At 38.5% G+C, this 25,147-nt stretch overlaps 1 protein-coding gene across 1 annotated transcript in view; it reads right to left on the reverse strand.

The window, feature by feature from the left end:
- The window catches only part of LOC126161281 (sodium-independent sulfate anion transporter-like), a 108,420-nt gene that overhangs the window by 24,959 nt on the left and 58,314 nt on the right, over positions 1-25,147 (reverse strand). Inside the window, exons 6-10 of the mRNA XM_049917021.1 lie at positions 23,339-23,559; positions 12,510-12,687; positions 12,214-12,390; positions 8,556-8,717; positions 3,562-3,702 (exon numbers count right to left, since the gene is read on the reverse strand). Of these exons, the coding sequence (XP_049772978.1) occupies positions 3,562-3,702; positions 8,556-8,717; positions 12,214-12,390; positions 12,510-12,687; positions 23,339-23,559 (879 nt within the window). The remainder of the gene's footprint in view (positions 1-3,561; positions 3,703-8,555; positions 8,718-12,213; positions 12,391-12,509; positions 12,688-23,338; positions 23,560-25,147) is intronic.

A 25,147-nucleotide genomic window follows, 5' to 3' on the forward strand; every position in this document is an offset into this window, starting at 1 on the left:
CTCGACGAAGTGCGTGAAACCGGCGTAGAGGGCGAGGTCAGAGGAGAGCTCGACAATTGGAACTGGAAGTCACTCGACGGAGTGTGTAAGTTCGATGTGGAGGGAGTGGTCGGAGCATCTTGAGTCACGGTAGTGAGAGGCGTGATCGAGGCCTGAAGGGGGATAGAAGAAGGCTCAACATGAGCAGGCTTAAGTCTGTTGAGAGAGACTGTAACAGCTGAATCTTTCATCTGGATGACACAGGTGTTGAATGAGCGCCGGAGAACTCGGTACAGGCCAGTAAATGGAGGTTGGAGGGGACCACGGACAGCGTCATCTCTGAGCATGACGTACTCGCAATTCTCCAGAGATTTCAGGACATGGACCTTAGGGTGGGAATGGCTGCTGGGCGGAGGGATATGGAGGTTGATGAAGTGGCGTCTGATGTGGTCCATGAAGGAAGGTAAGTCAGGCTCAGGGAGAGAAGCGGAAGGGCTCACAAGTTCACCAGGGTGAACAATGCTCTGGCCTTATACAAACTCGGAGGTCTTCCTTATAGACCACAATGCCGAGTATCACAAGCGGAAGGGCCTCTGTCCATAGAGAGTCGTGGCATCGAAGAGCCGCCTCGAAAGTGCGGTGCCAGCGCTCAACTAGCCCGTTACTTTGCGGGTGATATGCTGTGGTATGGATGTGCCGGTTGCTGCAAATGTTACAAATCTCATTGAACAGGGCCAACAACTCAAATTGTCTGCCGTGGTCAGTCGTGATGATAGCTGGACATACGAAATGCAATACCCATGACTCAACGAAAGCTCAGGCAACAGTTTCTGCCATAATATTGGGGAGGGGGACAGCCTCGACCCAGCGAGTTGTTCGGTCGATAGATGAGAGAACATAGTGAAAGCCATTAGAGGGGGAGAGAGGGCCGACATTGTCAATATGAATATGATGGAAATGCCCAGGAGGGATCGAAAAGGTGCCGAGGGAGTGTGACGTGTGCTTGTGTACTTTACATCATTGGCATACGACGCAGGAGCGTGTCCATTGCTGGCAGTCCTTGTTGACTTTCTCCACACAAGGCACTCCGCTACAAGGCGGGCGGACACACAAACACCGGGGTGGGCTAAATTATGCAATGCATTGAAGACAGCTTGACGGAGTGTGGTTGGGATGAGGGGGGCATAACGTGCCCGTACTGTTGTCGCACCAGATCTCAGCAGAAATGCCAGGGAAACTCATGCGGACGAAGTGTAGTGAAGAAGTAGAGTCTGAAATCAGGTTTTGTGTTTCCTCGTTGGCGGGTTGGAGGTTAGGCAGTTCAGAGAGGTCTAACAGCGAATAGACGGTGTCAACTCGTGAAAGGAAATCAGCAACTATATTGCCAGCACCCTTTATTCATCTGACATCAGTGGTGAACTGTGATATGAAGTCCATGTATCTGAAGCGGCGAGGAGGCGGATCAGCTGGCGGGTTTGTAATGGCCACAGCCAGGGTTTGTAGTCCGTTAAAACATAGAAAGGGCATCCCTCAACATCAGTCTTAAAATGCTTGATTGCTTCGTAGACCCTGAGCAACTCCCTGTCAAATGCGGAATATTTCTTTCTGCAACAGATCTCAATAAAGTGTTATGGCCACTGTTTAGTTACATCTCAAATGATCAGGAAAGATTAAATTTATTGATGTGTTGATATGTGGGTCTGTTCTGTTGGACATGTCTGGCTGCACCTTATCTTATCTAATAGATGGGGATGCTACATGTATGTTACAGGTTGAGAATTTGGGTTGGGCGGGAAGCTTGTCTGGATGGCTGAGGTGGTTAAGGCATTAACAGACCCACATATCAACACATCAATAAATTTAATCTCTCCTGGTCGTGTGTAATGTAACTAAACAGTAGTCATAAAAATTTAGTGAGATCTGTTGCAGAAGGTCATATGTAGCATATTCAATCACTTATTATTCAACATTATTTCACAATTATGCATTAGTTATAAACTGAGTTTATAAAGTGATGTGGGAAAGACATCTGCTCAGAAGTAGACACTGACAATTTTTAGTTATTTAATTCTTTAGCTTCATGTTCCTTGGATCATTAGCATGATAAATCATAATAATGTGGAATGAGTCAGTTAACATTCACATCACAAATTAATTTGTGAACATGCTGAACATTTATAAGGTTGTTTTCATGGTGTACAGATGTGAGTTAGTAATTCCTACCCGACACCTTCAACACATTGCAATAATAGAAATTCTTATACAGAATAAAAAGAACTGTCACAATGGAACTTTTTCAGTTTGTTTTCAAATTTTACTTTGTGGCTCATCAGACATATTATATCACTGGGTAAATTATCAAAAATTTTAGTTACAGCATTGTGCACCTCTTTTTGTGCTAAAGACAGCCTTATGTGGAGTAATGGGTGTCATTTTTCCTTCTTGTTTTTCAGCTATGAACATCATTGTTTCTTTTGACAGCAGTGGATTATTAACAACAAACTTCATGAGACAGTACATGTACTGTGCAGCAATAGTCAGAATGCACACCTCCCTAAACAGATGTCTGCAAACTGCACGTGAGTGAGCACTACATATTATCCTTACAGCAGTGAAGAAGTTATTTCTTAAAGATGAGTTATCCCAGAACATCATTCTATATGACATTTTTGAATGAAAATATGCAAAATATGTCATGTAACTGATTTGTCTTTGCATTGATTCTAAGTGCTAATGTGGCTTGATTTTTCTAATTTACTTTCTCATCAATATAGACATGTAAGAATTTTGAAGTTTCCACTCCCTTCATTATTTTCTCTCCATGTGTTGTACTTATCTTTGGGTGTTATCCCTAGATGTGCAAATCTTAAGATGTTGTATCTTTTTTACTAAAACTTGATGGTATTTGCCACTATCATAGCTCCAATGAAAGAAAAATACATTACTAAAATGTAGGCTAATTTGAAACACAATTCTGTGAACCATTAAAACCCTAGGATATTATCAGCATTAGTTATGTTTGACATGGCCCTTTTTTAACTTAACATATGGCACCAATAATACAGTCTCACAGTAGGATTTGGTTTTCTTTATAAGTGCTTTTATCCTTGTCTCACATTGTTTGTTGCTGTCTCCTCTGGTTTACTGCATGGTCAGTATGTAAAATCAAACATTTTAAAGTGAGACATTTCATTTGTTAATAGATTTCATATTGAGTTTAAGGTCATACTAAAGCTTGATATGAGGCACACATATTAATGTCAAATGTTGCTTCTCCAGTTTGACTAAACACTGGGAGGTTTTTGCAAATAACAATGCAAATTAATGAACACTTAGACAAAGTGCATATTCCCCCCCCCCCCCCCCTGACCTGCCACTCCAATCATTACTTTTGTTTTCATCACACTGTCTCTTTCTAGTTTGGCATTGACAAATTTAAGAGCACTTCAGCTATATGGAGAGATGGATTTAAGCTTCGGGCTACATTTTTAATCAGACAACTAATTCATCTATTGACCTTTTGAATGTCATGCTCTGTACATTGATAGATAAATTAACATATTTTAGCTTGTGAATACTTACTCTTTGTCTTCCAGATTGGGACAACAACTTTGACCTCAACCATAAATATCACAGCAGCTATGATTATAGCAGCAAGACTTGATTTTGGTATAAAGTAGAAATAATCAGTAAAGAAAAGAAGAGATAAAATCACCAAAAGTCCTGTAAAGAAAAAAAAACTGTGAAGTATTGTCATTTTCATTTCATATTTATAAGTTAGTATTGGAGTATACAACAAATTCACACATCTGATATAGTAACAAATCACTATTTTTTTAGTATTAAGTTACAGCAATGATAAATAGAAGATTGTTAGCAACATCTTTTAATTTCCCGCAACAATTTTTTCCATTTGTCTAGAATCTTCCATTCTTACACTTGCAAAACTAGTGCCGAACAATATCACATAAGTGATCATGATTAGTTTGTCAATTAAAAACAAAATAAGTAGGCCAACAGAAGTGGAAAACTAAGATATTATTCAGCTACAGTTTGGATTAATTTACATTGTATCTTGAGTGAGATAAAGCAAACACACTCGTTGTTTTACTTTGTGGAAATTTTGTCATCATCAACTATCCAGCCATCACTGCCACATGATGGTTTCATCCAAATACTTCCATGCATTATTAGCTGTTAGCATCCATGTTGCTCCTCTGTTTTAGCTAATCACCTACCCACCAGTAGGTCATCTTCTCATTCTTTTCTTATTTCTTGAATCCAACAGAGAGATTCCGTGTACCATATATCACATTCTTGGCTACATGTCTTGAAGACTTAATGATGGTCATATTGGGGTGATCCACTTCAATTTGTTCTCCAATTCATCTGCTTATTTCTTTTACTGGCCTATCCAGTTATTATCTTGAGCTTCACTAAAGATAATAACTCATCAACTGGCTCTATGTATCCATTGTTAAAGTCTCCAATATTCTTTTTAATGTGTTGATTATACATTACTTCACCCTTATTATAGCTTCAGTTCTCCCATTTGTTGAAGAAGATTATCTACACTAGAGACAAACAATACAAAGTTAGCAAGGGACTGAAGTTGGTCATGGTATGTTTCCATTAATCCACAGCCATTCTTAATTTTCACAGCTTAGAGATATGAAAAGGTACTGTAGAGCTATTGACAGTACATCTACATCTACATAGATACTCATCAAGGCACTGTATGGTGCATGGCAAAGGTACCCTCTACCACTACTAGTCATTTCATTTCCTGTACCACTTGCAGATAGATCGAGGGAAAAATGACTGTCTATATGCCTTCATATGAGCCCTAATTTCTCGATTTTTATCTTTGTGGTCCTTACACGCAATGTATGTATGTTAGTGGCAGTAGAAGTGTTCAGCAGTCAGCTTAAAATGCTGGTTCTCTAAATTTTCTCAATAGTGTTTCTCGAAAAGAATGTCGCCTTCCTCCAGGGGCTCCCATTTGAGTTCCTGAAGCATCCCTATAACACTTACGTGTTGTTCGAACCTGCTGGTAATAAATCTGGCAGCTCGCCTCTGAACTGCTTCGATGTCTTCTTTCAATCCGACCTGGTATGGATCCCAAACACTTGAACAGTACTCAAGAATAGGTCGCACCAGTGTCATATATGTGCTCGCCATTACAGGTGAACCACTCTCTCCTAAAATTCTCCCAATAAGCTAAAGTCAACCATTTACCTTCCCTGCCACAGTTCTCACTTGCTCATTCTATTTCATATAGCTTTGCAACATTACACTCAGATATTTAAATGACGTCCGCCTGCTTAGCTGTGTGGTAACATGCTTGCCTCCCATGCAAGCGGACCCGGGTTCGATTTCCGGCTAGGTTGAAGATTTTTCTATGCTTGTGCACTGGGTTTTGTGTTGTCCTCATCATCATTTCATCCTCATCACTGGCAAGCAAGTCGCCCAATGTGGCATCAACTGAAATAAGGCTTGCACGCAGTGGCCAAACTCCCCCGCAGGGGGCCTCCCGGCCAACAGTGCCATATGCTCATATCATTCCATTTAAATGACTTCACTGCATCGAGCAGGACACTAGTAATATTGTAAGTGAACATTACAGGTTTGTTCTTTCTGCTCATCTAGAGCTAGCTGCCAGAATGTTTCACAATCTGCCTCTGTTACATGATAATCTAACCCCAAAATACAATATTCTCTAATAATTATAGTAAAAATACGTTGATTTCAGTACCAAAAGTCATTATTGTAGAGCTTCTCATTGCCTGACTTCTCTTATGATTCTGAATTTCTTTTTATTGTGATAACATCCTGTTTAAGCTGTCAGTATTCCAATACACACTAAATCAATGCTTTTGTTTTCAATGGCTGTGAGTCCCAGTCATGTTAAAATAGAACTGAAAGCTTTCCAAGATGCAATGAATCATGGAAAGTGATAATATACATTAATTTTCCATAATTTCATTCACAATTTGTGAAAATAAGCTTACCAGTCATGCCACTGGCCTACCTTTACAGTTTCAGTTAAACCAAGTAACCACTTTCAAGTTACAGTCGTGAATACAGTTTTAATCTTTAAGAATCTGCCTCTGCTACATGATAATCTAATCCTAAAACACAATATTCTTTAATAATTGTAGTAAAAATATCAAGCCATGATTGTATAGATTCTTCCACCCAACTCTTGACTTCCCAGTTAGTCTTCTTCTGACCTATCAATAATTGCATACTGTGATGATCACTCATAATTCTACCCAATTAATGAATGATTTACTGTATGTTATGAATAAAATCCTAATCATTATATCAAAGTAGTCATCACCATAATTGGAGCTGATGTAAGTATTAGTCATCACCATAATTGGTGCTCATGTAGGTACTAAGAGTAGTTGGATAAACATGGAAGTATGTCTGCATGAAAAGCTATCCATGCTTGTCTCAACTGTGAATCATCATAAACTGAATGCTAGAAGACATGTAGCCTTCATTATGACTGTGAGGTATTTCCACATCTTCTCTACTATGGTGCAGGTAAGAATTTGATAACTAGACTAAAGTCAGGAAAATAAGTGCAAATGTCATGGCTGTGATAATAGTCTGCACTTAATAGTAGAAGAATGTGTCCAGGAATGTGCAGTCCTTCACTACATAAATGAAGCAGAGATTCTCTGAGGAAATTACATAGCTACCATCATATAATTCACAGTACTTCTTTTGCCCATATTGTTGGGCAAATCTATCTCTAATACTGGGTCTTTATTTTCATGTATTTTGTGAGCTGAGTCTCAAGCATAACCTGAATATATTCTGTATTAATTTTTTCTTACTTTTATTTATGATTGTTTCTGTATTTTGCATTCTCTCAATGAAGTAAGGTGCCAAAATATCAAGAACAATAGTGGTAGGTAACTGAAACAACAGGGTGTTTCACGTGTAATGCCTGGGAAAGCCTACTGCCCGCACAGTAGATTTACCAGTTGCTGCCCCTGTATCTCCTGCAAGAAAGCTGCGAGCACTTCCCCTGAGTGTTTCATGTATGATGCGTGCACTGAGTCTGAGACTTCCCATGCCATATGATTGACCGTATATGTTTTTTCTTTTGATTTTTTTTGTCAAGTTTCCATTTGCTGTGGTAGACACAAAGGATCAATGAATGTTCCTTGTGTTGAACTATGCAAAAACAGAATCTTCTGTGGAATGTCAGCTTGCATTCATACAAAAATTTCCCAGGTGCACGTTCCCTGCGGTGCAGTGATACATAGATCAGTAAAGAAATTTAAAGAGACTGAATCCATGTTAGGCAAACAAAGGTCTAGAGAAACCAGTGTTTTAATTGAAAATAAATTTGGTGAGGTAGGAGAGGCCTCAGGAAGAAGTCTAAGAAAGTCATTGCACCATGCAGTACTTCACACTGGTGTGGTGGAAGCATCTCCTCATAGCACTGTGCACAAACTCAGCACTGAAACCACACAGAATAACAGTAGTGCATTGAATGACTAACTTAGATACTGTTACTCAATGTTGTTATTGCAACTGGCCGTTACAGTCTGTGTATGATGGGGAGGTTGATCCTGAAATGCTCTTTCTTCCGATTAAGCATGGCAGTATTTGTGAGGGTACGTAAATTCATGGAACAATCAATGCTGGAGGTCTGAAAATCCTCATTAATTACAGAAATGGCCTCTGCATGATGTGGAAACAGGATCATGGTGTGCAACTAGGCAATTAGTTCAAGATGAATTATCGGACCTATCTTTTTCCATGAGACAGTGATTTCTGATAGCTATATGAAAAGTAGAATGAATCCTTTTTTTAGTGAACTAACACTTAGTGAAGAGATCTAAGGTTATTTCATGCAAAACAATGCAAGACCACACATTGCCAGTGTGCCACTACATTAATACGAAGTGTTTTTGGTGATAGGACAGTTGATTGGCCTCCCAGTGTATACATCTAATTCCATGTAATTTTTATCTTTGGGGAATGTAAATGATAAGGTATAGGCAAGCAACCACCAAACACTCAAAGTCAGGGTTCAGCTAGTTGTTTCCCAAATTTCGACAGGTGAAATTCGACGAGCGCTTGGTAATGTGTTCAGAAGATGTCAGGCTGCTATTCCATACAGGGGCATCATTTTGAGCAACTGCTGTAAAGGTAAGCTTAATTTAGTCAGATTGCATCATAATTTACATCCAACTCAGGGGAAGTGCGCGCAGCTGTCTTGTGGGAGGTGTAGGGAACCAAGATCCAGTAAATCTGCTGTGTGAGCTGTGAGCTTCCCCCGGACATTTATATGAAACACCCATTATAGAAAATATGGCAAAGACACAATAAAAAATAAATAAGTAAAATAAAAATGTAAAGAGTATAAATAAATAAGTAAATTATTGAAATGAAAGATAACAAAGTGAAGGAATGTGAATAGCTGTGAAAACTTTGCTGTGACTTCTTGGAACATTTACTTGATAGGTGAAACCGTGATCCACTAAAACAAAATTACATCTGCTGAACAGGTTTTGATCACTATGTATGATTTGAATTTAAAGCACAAGCACCTGTGTAAAGCCCTCCAAGTGTTGTCCTGACTCCGCTTGAATTGTTAACAGCACTGCGAGCAAGGGCTCCAGTTCCTGGGAAGCCTTGGACAAAAGAGTTACCAATATTGGAAATACCAATGGCAAGTAATTCTTGTGTGGCGTCTATAGGTTTACCATTAGCTGAAAAATAAAACAGACTGATGAAACAGTGCTGTTATATAACTCTTGTAATTAATTATGTCAACACATGTGAACAGTAAGTACTATAGCAGAGATGTTTAAAATTTATTGCTTTAAAAAATATTCAAGAAACGATACTGACTAAGGAGAAAGAAATGTAAAGAAAAAGCATATTGCCAAATGCTTTCAATAATTTTCAACACACTATCTCAGAAAACAAGTAACCCCTGCTTCTTAAATTACTGAATATGAAACAAATGCAATTAGTAACATCCGTTGTTGTAAAAAAGAAAGTGTGGGTTGTCACTGTGGTTAGAGCCCAGAACTTTCATTTGGGACAAGTGGGGTTCAAATTTCCAACTGGACGCGCAGATTTAGGTTTTTTGTTGCTTCCTGAATCAATTAAGGCAAATGCCAGGACAATTCCCTTGAAAAGGATATGAGCCAACCTCCTTCCCTGTCTTTGTTCTGTAGGATCATCTGCTTTGTATCTAATGATAAAAATTCCAGTCTGCGCCTGTCCATTGAGATTTAGGTTTTCAATAGTTTCCATGAATCAGTCAAGGTGAGTGCCAGGATGGTTCCTTTGAAAATGATGTAGCTAGTTTCCTTACCCATCCTCTCCATATTTGATCATAAGCTCCATATCTAAAAATGTCTTTTTAAAAATAATAGCTCACACAACAAAGTCTTTTAATGCAAAGATTTTATTATCTGATATTAAAATTTTGACCACAACATAGTAATTATTCTTCAACTCAAGTATATTAAAGAGATAATTTTTGAATGAAACTAGAAGAGGGAAAAATGTTCTTCTTGAGATGGCACGCCTGCTTTGATGGATACTGCAAGCATCAAAGAAATATTTAACTCATATGACTGAATACCAGTAATCATGTGTATAAACTTGTGAATGATGATTGATGATGATGATGAAGTCCCATACTCAGTGATGGAGTGTAGGAGAACGATGCGGGAGACCCGCACCGCCGTACTAGGCAAGGTCCTAGTGGAGGTGGTTTGCCATTGCCTTCCTCCAACCGTAATGGGGATGAATGATGATGATGATGATGATGATGATGATGAAGACGACACAACAACACCCAGTCATCTCGAGGCAGGAAAAATCTCTGACCTCGCCGGGAATCGAACCCGGGACCCCGTGCTCGGGAAGCGAGAACGCTACCGCGAGACCACGAGCAGCGGACTATTATAGAAGACAAATGAGAGTACACTCTCAAGTTGTTGATTGCCTTTCCAAAGATGAATGAAGGATGAACAAATGGGAATTAGTGAGAATAAATATTGTATGGAATAATAGGCAATAGATAAACCCAAGGCAGACATACTTTTGTGAATGTTGTAGTGTGACTGATTTACTGGAAACACACATTACCCTGTGATCTAAATCTTCAGAAACCCATTTCTGTCATTTGAAAGATACCAACCATGTAACAAGCAGCACACAAACACTTTTTTGTCAATAGTATAGTGTTGAAGACCTGGTATGACTTTTTCTCTAAGTTCTGATAACTAGAGGTGGATTCTTTTTTACATTTTTCCTCAGATGACTACTTTATCTCAAGGACAATATTATGAGGAGGATAGATTTCTACTGACCATATGGAGGAGATACTGAGTAACAGACAAGAACAACAAAAACCCTGCTGTACATTCAGGTTTTTGGTGAAAAGACCTTCTTCCAAAGTTATTGTTGTTGTGGTCTTCAGTCCTGAGACTGGTTTGATGCAGCTCTCCATGCTACTCTATCCTGTGCAAGCTTCTTCATCTCCCAGTACCTACTGCAACCTACATCTTTCTGAATCTGTTTAGTGTATTCATCTCTTGGTCTTCCCCTACGATTTTTACCCTCCACGCTGCCCTCCAGTACTAAATTGGTGATCCCTTGATGCCTCAGAACATGTCCTACCAACCGATCCCTTCTTCTGGTCAAGTTGTGCCACAAACTCCTCTTCTCCCCAATCCTATTCAGTACCTCCTCATTAGTTATGTGATCTACCCATCTAATCTTCAGCATTCTTCTGTAGCACCACATTTCGAAAGCTTCTATTCTCTTCTTGTCCAAACTATTTACTGTCCATGTTTCACTTCCATACATGGCTACACTCCATACAAATACTTTCAGAAATGTCTTCCTGACACTTAAATCTATACTCGATGTTAACAAATTTCTCTTCTTCAGAAACGCTTTCCTTGCCATTGCCAGTCTACATTTTATATCCTCTCTACTTCGACCATCATCAGTTATTTTGCTCCCCAAATAGCAAAACTCCTTTACTACTTTAAGTGTCTCATTTCCTAATCTAATACCCTCAACATCACCCGACTTAATTCGACTACATTCCATTACAGTCTGGCCTCAGTGGACAGAGACAGTGGTCATGTGTGTGTGAGTTGTGTTTGTGTGAATGTGTGTGCATTTTCTTCTTTAGAAAAAGGACTTTTGGCTAAAAGCTTAAATGTATAGCAGCATTTTTGCTGTACCTGTGTTCAACTCAGTGTCTCCTCTATAAGGTGAGTAGTAATCTATCATTTTCATAATATTATCACTATTGCAGCCTGGATTTCATTGTTTGATTTTTATTTTATCCCAATGGTGTTACATGATTTTCAGATTCAAGTTGGCGGTTTGAAATGGATCATTCAACAAGGCAGCTTAATTTTCTTCATCCCATGAAACAGCTGGCTCTTGCATTGTGGCATGTAACATTATTGCATTGGTACAGAAAACTGGTACTGAACAAAACTAGTGGTCGATACCCAAACCAAGCAGAAGAGCCCCAAAAAATCAAACAACATCGACCAAATTTCAATGTTACCACAACACAGCGCAATAAATATCTTCCACAGTATATCTTACAGATAAACACAGAAATGTCTGACTGCCCCTTAAGATTATGATTTATGTTTGAGTTTAGTGCTTCCCTAATATTTCCACTTCACAGTATCAAAAATGAGGCATTGGTCTCACATGCATTATATGCAATCTTCCTGACAGGACAAATGGGAACTATGGCACTGGCTCCTTTTTAACTAGCTCAGCACTCTATTGATTATTTCTGACAGAAAAAGAATATACAGTGCTGATGCACAGTGTGTGAACTTGGGCCTTCTTGGATGCTTATTAAGAGTAGGCTATGTGGGTTGACTAGGACCTCTAATCACAATATGTATTACCCATTAGTGACATTTCATTGTGATTTATCCTATCACTCTGACAAACCATGCCTTTTGTGAGAAAAAATATTGCTTAATACTAGAATAGTTCTGTCTCTTGTAACATCTTCCTTCTTTTGGTAGGTGAAGGAACCTAATGTGCTGCATGTTAGTGATATTATTGCTTCTGTTCATGTATATCTTTTGTCACAACTTAAGCAAAAATTTTTTTCTGTCATAATGTAACTAGAAGGCCTTTCAGTACAGCTGAAGAAAGGGGTAAAATCAAATAACATTGTGTAAGAAGACCTGAACTTACAGAATGCCTTGCAAACAGCAATATTTTCCAATAGCGCTACAAGAGGTACAACAAAAATTCCAGATCCAAGGTTGGAACACATGTCACCAAATGAATATGTGACTGTGGAATTTCCTGTCTCCAATGTCACAGTAAATGGTGGCAAGTGAAAAGCTGGAAGTCCAGGAGGTATGGGACCTAAAGAAAAAGGAAATTCACATATTAGTCATATGCAGTTTTATTAGTGCTGCAGTACTGAGTAGTAACTTTTCTTGTTTCACAAAGTTTCTAAATGATTAATGAATTTAGAAACAAACCTATTAAGTTAAGAGGTGCATCTCCTGAGAGTGATAGCTGATATCCTATGACACCACATATAATCACTAGGATAGCATTGCGAGAAGTCCCAATAAGCCAAATAGCTTTATTTAGAATCCTATGGGTAGTTGTCTTCTTTTCATCTTCTTTTGGTCCTATTTTAAAATTCGCCAATACCTGTAACAACCAAATTTGTCCATGAATGCAATTACTGTAAAGCACTAAAAATAAGAATCTAAGAGTTCAGTTTGTTCATCTACATCCTGCCTTTTGCTTTGTTCAGATGTCTTCTGTAACAGTGTGCACAATAAAAACGTCATTGCAATGGCAAGGGGCAGTGCATCACTGGCAGTGTGCCATGAGACAGCACGTACTTCAGGATGGTCGAAGATCATTTAGTAGCGATTGCCTAATTAGTTTAAAGTAAATGTGACGAGTATTATTTGATGGACTGATAGCAATATTTTACTGAGCAGTAAACTGTGCTGCATTGATGTTAGTGGGGGAAAAATATATTTTCTGAGCATTTGAATTGTTTAGGAATAAAGGAGATGACTCACCAAAAGGGAAAAGCTACGCATCATCGATAGGTACACATTTTTATGAGCAGTAAAACAGACAGTAATCCTGAGGAATTCATTAATCACATACTCTCAGATGTGGTTAATTGGTTCAAGGTGAATGGTTTCTCATTAAATTCCAGTAAGACCAGCTTTATTCAGTTCTGTACAAAAACAGAAAAAGAGAGAGAGATAGTGTGACATGTGGTAATCAGACAGTAGAAAGAATGGAAACTATGAAATTTCTTGCAGTGCACTTTGATGAGAAAATGAACTGGTCTTCACATATTATAGATCTCTGTAAGAGGCTCAGCTCGGCTACATATGCTTTACGGGTTGTGACTACATGTGTTGAACCTAACACTGCAAAAGTGTCATACTATGGCTATTTTCACAATACGGCATTATTTTTGGGGGCAACCAGCCATTAGCAAGGAAAGTGTTCATTGCACAGAAGCGAGCTTTAAGAATTATATGTGGATTGTGCCCAAGAGGCTCGTGTAGAAATAGCTTTTGAAAACTTAAAATATACACAACTACATGCCAATATATTTATTCTCTCTTGTGTTTTGTTTGTAAAAATGTAGAGATATTTCAACCAAACAGTAATTATCATGAGCATAACACACAGAGGAAGAATGACGTACACAGCGAGCATAGAAATTTGAGCTTGGCACAAAAGGGTGTCCACTACACTGGAGCAAAACTCTTCAATGCTCTTCCTTCTGAAATAAAGACAGAGATTCACAACAAGAGTAAGTTTAAGAAAGCACTAAAAATATTTCTAATATTTCTGCTAGAAAAAGCTTTTTATGGTCTAGATGAATTTTTAACTAAATAAATTGTAAAATTTTAGTATTATATAATACAAGTTGACGTAATGCCACTAAGAATGTTATTTAACTTGAGCTCTGTATCTGTGTGTGCTCTGTATCTGTTTTCTGTAGTGCTTTAATGTATTTTCTTTTTACTGTATTGCTGCTCAAAGAATTCACTGTATAAATTTTTATATAATTATGTACTCAAATGTCTGTATAAGATTATCATATTGTATTTGTAAAAAACTGACTCGTTCCACATCCCTGTGAACCCAACACAGTTGGACCTATGGAACATGAAATAAATCGAATCAAATCAAACAAAAGGTACAGAGCTTGGCTAACTTTCGGAATGCACTTCCGTTTTCACACTAGTGGGAAAAGCATGCACTGGCTCCTTGCATTGTGCTCAGTTAACTGGAAGTTCATTACTGGCCCATGGTGAGTATATTGTGGAGGGTGGCGGTGTGGTTTAGGGTGGGGTGAGGTGAGGGATGGAGGCACGGATGGGTTGGTGGGAAGCATCTAGCAGCTTGTGGGAGAATGGGGAGTTGTCTGTGGGTTAGCTAGGAGTGTAGGTAGAGGGGGCAGGTGTCAGACGGCTGAGCATGTGTCCCAGTCTTTGAAATCACGTACCTAGCCATCTGTCACCTGTCCCCTCTACCCGCAACCCTATCTAGCCCACAGACAGCTCACAGCTCCCCACTTTCCCATGAGCTGCTAGACACTCCTCCACAACCCCCTTCCTGCCTTCCGCCACTCTCCATCCCTCACCGCACCCCACATCCCCACCCCTCACACCAGAACACTCATAGTGGGCCAGGAAAGAGCTGACAGTTGGCTGTGCACAGTATAGGGAGACAGGTGTGTGTGTGTGTGTGTGTGTGTGTGTGTGTGTGTGTGTGTGTGTGTGTGTGTGTGTTTGTGTGTGTGTGTGTGTTTGTGTGTGTGTGTGTGTGTGTGTGTGTGTGTGTGTGTCCGCGCGCACGCGCGTGTGTGTGTGCATGCATGATTTTCCTACAAGCTTGAAAAGGAAGTGTATTCCGAAAGGTAGACAAGCTCTCTGGGTTTTGTTTGTGTGCCTATTGATGATGCAGCACTTCTGTCTTTCAGTGAGTCATCCCCTTTATTCCTAAACAATTCATAATTCTCAACCAGAACTTTTCTGAAAATTTTGAATGGTATCTGCAACTCTTATGATACTATTGTTAATAAGGCTACATTTCTTTTTTACATGCAAAATGGAAGTATTTTCATGTTATGCTATTTAATAAACGCATTTTTAAGACATTGACTGCCATGGTATAGTTTGGTTACTGACCCCTTGGGGCCATTTACTTTTTTTCAATATCCTGCTTTAGTTTGCTTCAAGTAAACTTGTTAAAGTGCAAATAAAGTGAAAATATGGCATTTTTGAACCTTTTTTTAATTTTTTTGTGTGAGTTACACATGATTCACATGGCCCCAGAGTAAAGGTACCAGATGTGTCATTTGCTATGTCACTAATAATTTTAGGTTTGTACTCCTGTCAGTTTTTCATTCCACAGCATTATGTGTGTACAGTTCCATTATTGCTTTCCTGCATTGTTGCTACAGTCTTTATTCGTATTGTTTGCTCCATAACAAAGTGATATTGTGGCAGAAGAAAATGTATTGTAGAAGTTATGAAGATGAACAAAGACATGTACAGCAGCTTTTAGATGAAGTTATGGACATAAGTGATGAAGATTCTGTGTCTTTATTTGGTGATAGCTCAAATGAACTTTTAACAAGGGGAGACCAGAAGAAAAACTGGAAATTCTGATGATGGAATCACATCAGTGAAGGTAGGATGAAGAGTTTTATGTCCACATTCAGTCAAAGAACCAGACTACTCAGCTGTAAAAACCAGGCAACAAAGCACCTCTAACCGTGTTAGTGCCATAACTATGCAGTTGATTAAGTTTCAATTGAAGTAAGTATAATATCAGAAAGTTCTGAAGTTGAAGATGACACACTTCGAACAAACTCTAATGAGATTGTCTGTGGGCCAGTTACATATAAAAATATGAAAAACTTTACATTTATTCATTCCAGTTCTGGTGTAAATGCTTCTGTTGCACTATTTCTCAAAGGCAAGACACCATATGATTTCTTCAAATATTTTGTAACTGATGGAATTTTAGAATATGTGACTCAACAAACTAATTTGTACATGTAATTTGTACATGGGAGCAGCCAGTCATAGGTGTACAGTGTGCTACAAAAAATGAAGAATGAATTTTGACGAGAGCAAGCTGTCTAGAAATGCAAACAAACTGCATTGAAATGTAAGACTTGTGATTCATATTTTTGCGTAGAGTGTTTTTTCATAACGCACAGTGCATACAGGTGTTAGAGAAACAAAGTGAAATGACCCAAATTTTCCAGTTTCATTGTTGTTGCAGTTAGAGTTGAAGAATGTAAATAAAACTATGTGATTTTCAATGTGCTGTGTAAGTAATATGTCAAACTAAATAATAAAAAGAAGAAAAGTCCAGTACGACTGAGCTAAGTGAGTTATATATAACTCACTAATTCAAATGTCAATAACTACTCTTGAGCTCTTGAAAACCATAGGCCATGAACATGATTTGTTACTGGGCCCATAACCTACTATAACACCGAGTCACAGCACGCTCCTGTGAGTTACAACTGCACCACAAAGCTTTAAATGGAAAAATGTCCGTGAATTGTATTTACTTCACCGAAGAGAACACTTCCCGTGAGTTATATTTAACTCACGTGGCAGTCAATGTGTTAAAGAATATTACCATCCACATGATCCCTATGTGAGTGACATGTAGGAGATTGTAGTATATTCCTAGACTCATCATTTAAAGCAGGTTCTTGAAACTTTGTTAACAGACTTTCTCAAGACAGTTTACATCTATCCTCAAGAGTCTGCCAGTTCAGTTCCTCCAGTATCTGTATGATACTCTCCCATGTATTAAACAAATCTGTGACCTTTTGTGCTGCTCTTCTCTGTATTCATTCAATATCCCCTTGTAGTCCTATTTGGTACTGGTCCTGCACTTGAGCAATATTCTAGAACTGGTTGCATGAGTGATTTGTAAGCAAGCTCCATTACAGACTGATTGCATTTCCCCAGTATTCTACCAATAAACTGAAGTCTACCACCTTCTTTACCCATGACTAAGTCTGTGTGATCATTCCATTTCATATTGTGAGAAGATGTTACTTGTATTATGAGTTGGTTAGTTTCAACAATCACTTATTGATATTACAGTCATAGGGTACTACATTTTTTTCATTTTATGAAATGCACATTTATGAACATTGAGAGCAAGTTTCCAATCTTTGCACCACTTTGAAATCTTATTAAGATCTGACTGAATATTTATGCAGCTTCTTTCAGATAGTACTTCATTGTACGTAACTCCATCACCTGCAAAATGCCTGATGTTAATATTAATATTGTTTGCAAGGTCACTAATATAAAACATGAACAGCTAGGTCCCAAACACTCCCTTGGTGCACACCCAAGTTACTTCTACAGCTGACAATGACTCTCCATCCAACATAACGAAGTGCATCCTCCCTACCAAAAAGTCCTCAATCCACTCATGTTTCACGTAATACGCCATATGATGATACTTTTCACAGTAAGCATAGGTGTGATACTGAGTCAAATGCTTTTTCAGAAATCAAGAAATACTGCATCGACCTGATTGCATTGATCCAAAGCTTTCAGTATGTCATGTGAGAAAAGTGCGAGTCGGGTTTCACATTATCTATGTTTTCTAAAACCATGCTGGTTGTATTGAGGAGGTAATTCTGTTCATGATACCTCATTATGTTTGAGCTCAGTATATGTCCTAAGATTCCATAACAAATTCATGTCAAGGATATAGGACGGTAGTTTTGTGGATCACTTTTGCTATCCGTCATGTAGACTAGTGTGATCTGTGCTTTTCTCCAAGAACTAGGCACAATTTTTTATTCAAAGTACCTACCATAGATTACAGATAGAAGAGGGGCTAATTTAGCTGCAAATACAGTATAGAATCTGATAGGGATTCCACCGGATCCTGGAGCTTTGTTCAATTTTAATGGTTTCAGCTATTTCTCAACACCAGTGGCACTATTACTTTTTTCACTTTTCTTTTCAGTGGTATGAGGATTAAATTGGGGCAATTCTCCTGGGTTTTCCTTTATAAAGGAATATTTGGAAACCGAGTTAAGCATTCCAGATTTTGCTTTGCTAGCCTCAATTTCAGTTTCTGTTTCACTCACTAGGGGGCTGGATATTAACTTTGGTGCCACTAACAGCCTTTACCAGGATTTCTTTGAGTGCTGTGAAAGATCATTTGACAAAATTCTGCTATGGTAGTCATTGTAAGCACCACACATTGCTCTCTTGACAGCTTATTGCGTTTCATCCAGGATTTCTTTATCTACAGCCCTTTGTTTTACTCATATTATGCAGTAATCTCTGTCTCTTTAGAAGTTTATTTACAATGACTGTAAATTTTGGATGTTCCCTCCCATTATGGCCCATTCTACTGGATACATATCTATCCAATGCATGTTCAATTATTCTCTTAAACTTGAACCATAATTCCACTACATGCTCCTGTGTTGTGCTGAAAGTTTCAAGTTCCTCATTGAGATATGGCATTACTGATTTTTTATCTTGTTTATTGAACTTATGCTTGTTTTAATTGTCCTTTGTACTTTGGTAATCATTATTGCCACAACAGTGTCATGGTCACTGATATCAGTTTCGATGTGGGCATCCTCAAAGAGGTCAGGTCTATTCGTTGCCATTAGATCCACTATATTTCCATCAGGAGTGGGGTTCCTAACTATCTATCAGGTATTTAGTAACTTTTCACAGTATGTCTTATCATTCCCGCCATTTACAAAGCTATAATTTCCCCATCAATTGTTGGATGATTAAAATCTCCAGCAATGATTACAGTATCATTGGGGAACTTAGTAACTTCTCAGTTATATTAGGAGATGAGTCTAGTGGCCAATGGAAGGATCCAATTATCATTTTATGCCTACCCCTGGTACTAAGCCCAAAAAATCTCACTTGCAGCTTCAATTTCTATCTCGGTGGATTTGAGTTTTTTGTCTTCTGTGACTAGTACATCATCTCCATTTCCCATTTGCCTATCCTTTCACTATATACTTAAATTTTCTCCAAAAATCTCACTACTATCAATTTTATGTTTCAGCCAGCTTCCTGTAAATACTATTATGAGAGTTCCACTGAATTTCATGAGCACATCAAACTATGGTACTTTGTTATGATTACTTTGTCAGTTTACCATTAGGATTTTAATAATCTTGCCTGTGAGAGGTATTTCTTTCATTCTTATAATGATACTTCTGGGCTTCCCGTAGCTACATTTACCTGGTTTCGATGCATAATCTTAAAAAAAACCTTGTGTGCACCCCACACACAGTTAGCTAACTGAATAGCAGGCTCTGATGTATTGCACACATCTGACCTACTTAGGGGGACACTACAATTCTCAAGTCTATGGTGCAAATCCAGGGAGTCACAACTCAGCTTGTCACAGAACCTTCCAAGTCTCTGGTTCAGTCCCTCCACTTGACTCAGAAACAAAGGGCCATGATCACTTCTGGATAGAATGCTGCAAATTGTGAGCTTCATTGAAACTCCATGCGCAAGGCTGGTGTTCTCAACCTTCTCTGCCAGTAGCTGGAATGACCCAAGTGTGACCTCGGAGTGCAGACGACATGCATCATTCATTGCAATGTATGCCACAATCTGCAGTTGGTAGCACCCTGTTCCCTCAATGGCTGCTTGTATGTTGAATGAGGCCCCCATGCATACACACTTGAGTGCACCTCATCTCCTATCCTGTCCCTCGCCACCATTTCCACAAGGGGTACCACCATTCACAGTACAGTTGAACTACCAGCGATTGATAGACCCAAACTCTGTTGTGTTTGCCTCCTCTTGACACCGGACAAAACAGGTAAAGTGAATCCAACTGGCTGAGTTTCAGTGAGAGACAGCACCTTAAACTAGTTGGTTAGAGGGACTGGTACATCACTTAAAGTCCTCCTTGGTCCCCGCCCACCCTATTCAGGATGAGTAGATCTACCATTGCCCGTGCCACTCACAATTAGGTGGATGAGTAATGACAGATCCTGTACTTTCTGCAGAGGAGAGAGGATCCACAGGAGAAGATAGTATCATCAGTGTCACAGGTATGTGGCGCTCAGGAGCTCTTCCAACACACCAATTCACAGCAGCTGCCAATTGTTTGATAGTAGGCAGGGCAATATCCAGCTGCTTACAAAGATCAACCAATTCATCCGACGTTCGTGAACAGCATTTACAGTGGGGCTGCATTTTGGCTGGTGCAGTGTGTTACAAGACAGTGAACAAATAACTTTAATTTAATCCTGCTCATTATCTTTTAATCTGTTGAGTTAAAAAGTTGCTGATTTCCTGTAAGAATTGAAGAAAATATACGTAACTAGATTTCAATTAAGGCAACACAAAAACCTGTGGTCAAAAAAATTGATTTTCTAAAATGTTTTGAGGTTATTATAGTTGTTTGCAAACTCAAACACAGAGTTAATTTACGATAAATGCAGATAATATGAAGGGTTACTCCTCCTTAATGGAAAAGTAGATGAAACACAAAATATCTGCTACAGTAAGTAAAGCTGAAACGCCAATTTATTACAAATTGCTTGTAGATTAAGAAAGGACAATGGCAGCTTCCAAAAATTCTTCAAAATGCACGTTTATTTGCATTAGCATACAATGAATTTCAGGGATGATTTATTCTGAAGGACTGTGAACAACAAACACCAATTTGCTAGAAAATAAATTATGTGCCCAAAATACTCAATACCAGTAACTTACGAAAATATAGTTCTTTAAGAGTACAAAAATTCTTGGAAATAACCTACTTCCAATGTAATTGTACAATGAAATTAGAGAACGATTTTTGGAACGAGGGTAGGTCTACTCTACTCAAAAATTTTAAAGGAGTACAATTAAGTTTAAGCCCGTAATTGACAATAGCAGTATAAGTTTATCGCAGCACTCACGAATGGTGGAAATTTCACAATATATCACAATACAAGCGGGCACTGATGTAATTGATGAAAGATTATGCAGAAGCAACATGAACAGTCAAATATACGAATCTAGAACTTCAAATCGGCATGCACGAATCTTTTAGTCCGCTTTCACAGTGGCACAAACAATGGCCATCAGACACTGTCCCCAGAGGTTGGCCAATAACATCGGCCGACAGGGTGGTCATAGTGTGTCCAATCTCCTTCGTCAGTTTTTGGCAGGGTCAAGGAGGTTAGGTTAGGTTATGTTAGATTAGATTAGCATCTGTTCAATGTATGAAGTAGATTAGATTTTAACCTATTAGGGTGGGTTTGACAGTACAGCACCTCTGCACTTGGATACGAGTGCTCCATAGCGGCTTCTGTATTAAAGAGACGCTGAATGCAAGTGAATGATCTTTTCTGACTCGTAAAGAATACCTCTAGTATTATACCCTCTGTCCTTAGCTCTCAGAATAAAAAGACAAGTTTTATGAATATATGACATGAAGGGAGAAACTTTCTGTTACACACTCAAGACAATTCATGGTGACCTTGAAAAGTAACTTATAAACACTCTGTTTCACTGTATTTATTTAAGGTGTGCAGAAGTCCATCAATTAACCTTCAATGACTGTCATTTAGCATACAAGTGAAAGACAAGCATAATCTGTAGCATAAGATATTCTGTGAAACTAAAGTGCTTAAAATTCGAAATATATACTGCACACCACATTTGCAAACCACTTCATATTAACAGAATCACTACCCTACTGGCATAAAACCCAGTAAGCAGTAACGATAATTTGCCTTTTCACTTGAACAAATTATTTTCAAGGTTATAACTATGCCTAAAATTTCCAATAAAGATTTTGCCTATTTGAGATTTTAAATAAATCTACTGTTTCAGTCCACAGATTACGAACTATAACCTGATTATGATATTTTCATCCTCAGGATGGCATAAACTCACTCTTTCTTGGACTCAACTAGTCAGTTTCTCATGTTCCATATTTTGTGTGCTAGAATGTTGGTCAATTTGACTGAAGAAATCAAACTGATTTGAATTACACAAATTGTCATCCAAAGCCTGTACGCGTGGGAGATAAGATTGTCTATAGTGTGACCACACATGTAATGACATACTGATTTGAGAAGATTAGCCATCATACTGATTTGAGAAGATTGGCCATCTCTAGCTGATGTCAGTCAACAATGGAATTCACTGGTATCAGAACGACTGTGACTGCAGTCTAACATATGGTCTCGCACAAAGAAAAATTCTGTAGTTGGCTTTTATATGTAAATAAACGTGCATATTGCACAGATTTTTTACTTAGCTGATTCTGTGCACACTTCTATACTGGCGTGCCAAAGAAGAACATTGCAGTGTGAATTTGTCTTGGTCAAAATCGCCAGAATGTGCAGCACCAATGAAGCACGTCTTCCGCCTGTCACAGCTGACAATTCTGATTTTAGCTATTATACCAAATTGTCTAAAAAAATATGAAATAAATTTGCTTCTTACTAGCTTTTGGAATTCAAATTATAGGAAAATTGCTTTCACATGACATGGAGAATTATTGTTTCACTCATCTTTTAGCATTTTTCCAGTGGTGAGACACATTTGGGCTATAGTATAAATGTTTGTATTTAAAACTTCATTATTTTTTTACTACCCAAGTTTTAGTTTGGAAGTCCATTTTCCAGTACACAACTCATTCATCATTTTCTTTGGGCCTTTGTCCCACTTCAACGCAGGGTCGGCCTAATTACTATGGATTTGCTGATGTTACAAGTCAGAGGCGGCTGAATGCCTTTCCTGTCGCCACCCTGTACCCCCCGGGATGGAATTAGTGTACCCCAGCTGTCTGTGTCTAGGGTAAGCCATGAAATAGTGTGAACATTTTTTCAAATGTCTGCGACTTGTGTAACTGAGGCGGGACATGGGGACCAGCCCAGTATTTACCTAGTGGGTTGTGGAAAACTGCCTAAAAACCACATCCAGGCTGGCTGGTACAATGACCCTCATCATTAATCTGCCAGTTGGATTCGATCCGGGGCCAGCGCACCTACCCAAGTCCAGGAAGAAGCACATTAGCGCCCTCGGCTAACCTGGGGGATTTTCCAGTACACAACTGATTCTGGTAAATGGCCTACAACCCGAAACCAAAGTCATAAAAAAATAATTAAGTTTTGTGAAACAAGGCAAAAATTGCTTTGATTAGTTAACACAAAATGCAGCATTTCATAAAGAACCAACACTGAATAAATTAAAATAATAAATGTCTGAGGTTTTCCAACAGCAGAATCACACTACAGTTCCTGTTACTTAATCACAAGGTAACAACTCACCCTCATCAATAACAGCACAATAATGCAGACAGCACCCAAAACACTATCATAGAGTTTTGTGTTATGCATGTTCTGGAAAAGACTTCCCCATACTTCAATGAAAGTATTGCCTTCTGCTGTGATTCCCAACAAATCCTTCATCTGTGAAGTTACAATCATGAGAGCAGCTGCTGATGTAAAACCTGATGACACTGGACCAGATATGAAGTCAATCAGGAAACCTACAAAAATAAATTAAAGAATGTTTTAATCCACTGCTGATCCAGAATTCTGTTTTCATATTAAGGGTGGGTGAATGTTATATATTTTACTATATTATTTATGTTATATTGTTATAGCACAATATCTTTGTAAATCTTGCATCTCAGCTGCCTATGAGTAGATAAAAATGTAATACTGTATAGCACTGCTCAATGGGATATCTTTTCGTTGTTTAGCCGCCTAATTCTGAAAAGCTTTCTCTGCAAATGGTGAATTTATAATGAGTTCAGAATCTTTCCAGATGGCAGGAATCATTTTGTTATTGAAGTCTATAGTCAAATTGACCTGTGATAGGGTACAGGCACAGACAAGTATGTCAGTGGTAGTGTCGCCTCCTGTTTTCTAAAAATTGTGCCACTTTTGTGACTACACGCTTTTCAAATTCCCAACTGTTCAATCTAGAAGAAACAACAACAAGCCAGCTGTATTTTCAGTACCTTTCCTTCTCACTGGGGGGGGTGGGGGGTATGTTTCTTGCAGAAAATATAGGTGGGTTGCTATTTTTCTCAAAGACAGCCATGATATCTTTCCAAAACTTGCAAGGTGTTAAATGAGCCAGTGTAGCTTCTACACAGTGTTCAACGGTATGAAAGACATAGTATGCGTAGCTGTAAAATGTGAAGTAACAATCAGATTAATAACAAGGAACTTTAACTTCAGTGACCACCAGCTTTGAGTGTTGTAAGGTTGGTCACTATTGCGCAACATGAAACTACAAACAGTACCATTCCAGTATGCATCTTGAACCATAACAGGTGCAGTTTCACGAAGAATATTAGCCCTCAATTTACAGCAAAATACTTGGTGCTTGTAAGTGCCATGATCCATCGGTTACAGCATGAATATGATAAATAATTACTCTAGTTGTTACAAGCATGATTGGTCTCATAGTTCTTCTATCATCATGTCTTGATGATTTATTAGACATCTCCTGTTTGAATTATTTCACTAGTAACACTTCATTACACTACTTTCATTGTGCGTACCACAGTGCAAGTTGCTGTACTTTAATGTTAATGGGGGATATGTCATTTGGAGGAATCATACAAATGTTTTTTATTTTTTTTCCAATCATGCCATTCGGCAATAAAAATTATGTAGTACACCCTCCCTTCAAATTTTTCATAGTTTATTTATAATCATGTCCATAATATGCATCCAAATACCATTTGGAGACTTGTCCATTATCTGATATATGTTTTCTGAATTAATCTAGCAGTTTTAGTTCTTATGATGAAACGTGCATTAAACATAGGAAACTGTGTTTAAATATTGTACAGATGTAAGCATTAGGCTATGTTACAAGTCAGTCTTTTACCACAATATTTTGTTTGCATTCACATTCCTTGGTTTTGCTAGTCACAACCAACCTTTCAACCTAACCTACACCTCAAGTGACACTAAAATCAGTCTGTCATTGCAGCCAGTTTCAGGGGGAAAGGGGGTGCAGTACTGCCTTTCACTGTGCGTGGCTACAATATTAAAAAATGGGCACTGGAACTTTTAAGATGTATCCTTATGAAGAGTATAATTGTTACTTTTCAATCC

The sequence above is a fragment of the Schistocerca cancellata genome, chromosome 2 (assembly GCF_023864275.1).
Source record: "Schistocerca cancellata isolate TAMUIC-IGC-003103 chromosome 2, iqSchCanc2.1, whole genome shotgun sequence".
NCBI classification, from domain to species: domain Eukaryota; kingdom Metazoa; phylum Arthropoda; class Insecta; order Orthoptera; family Acrididae; genus Schistocerca; species Schistocerca cancellata.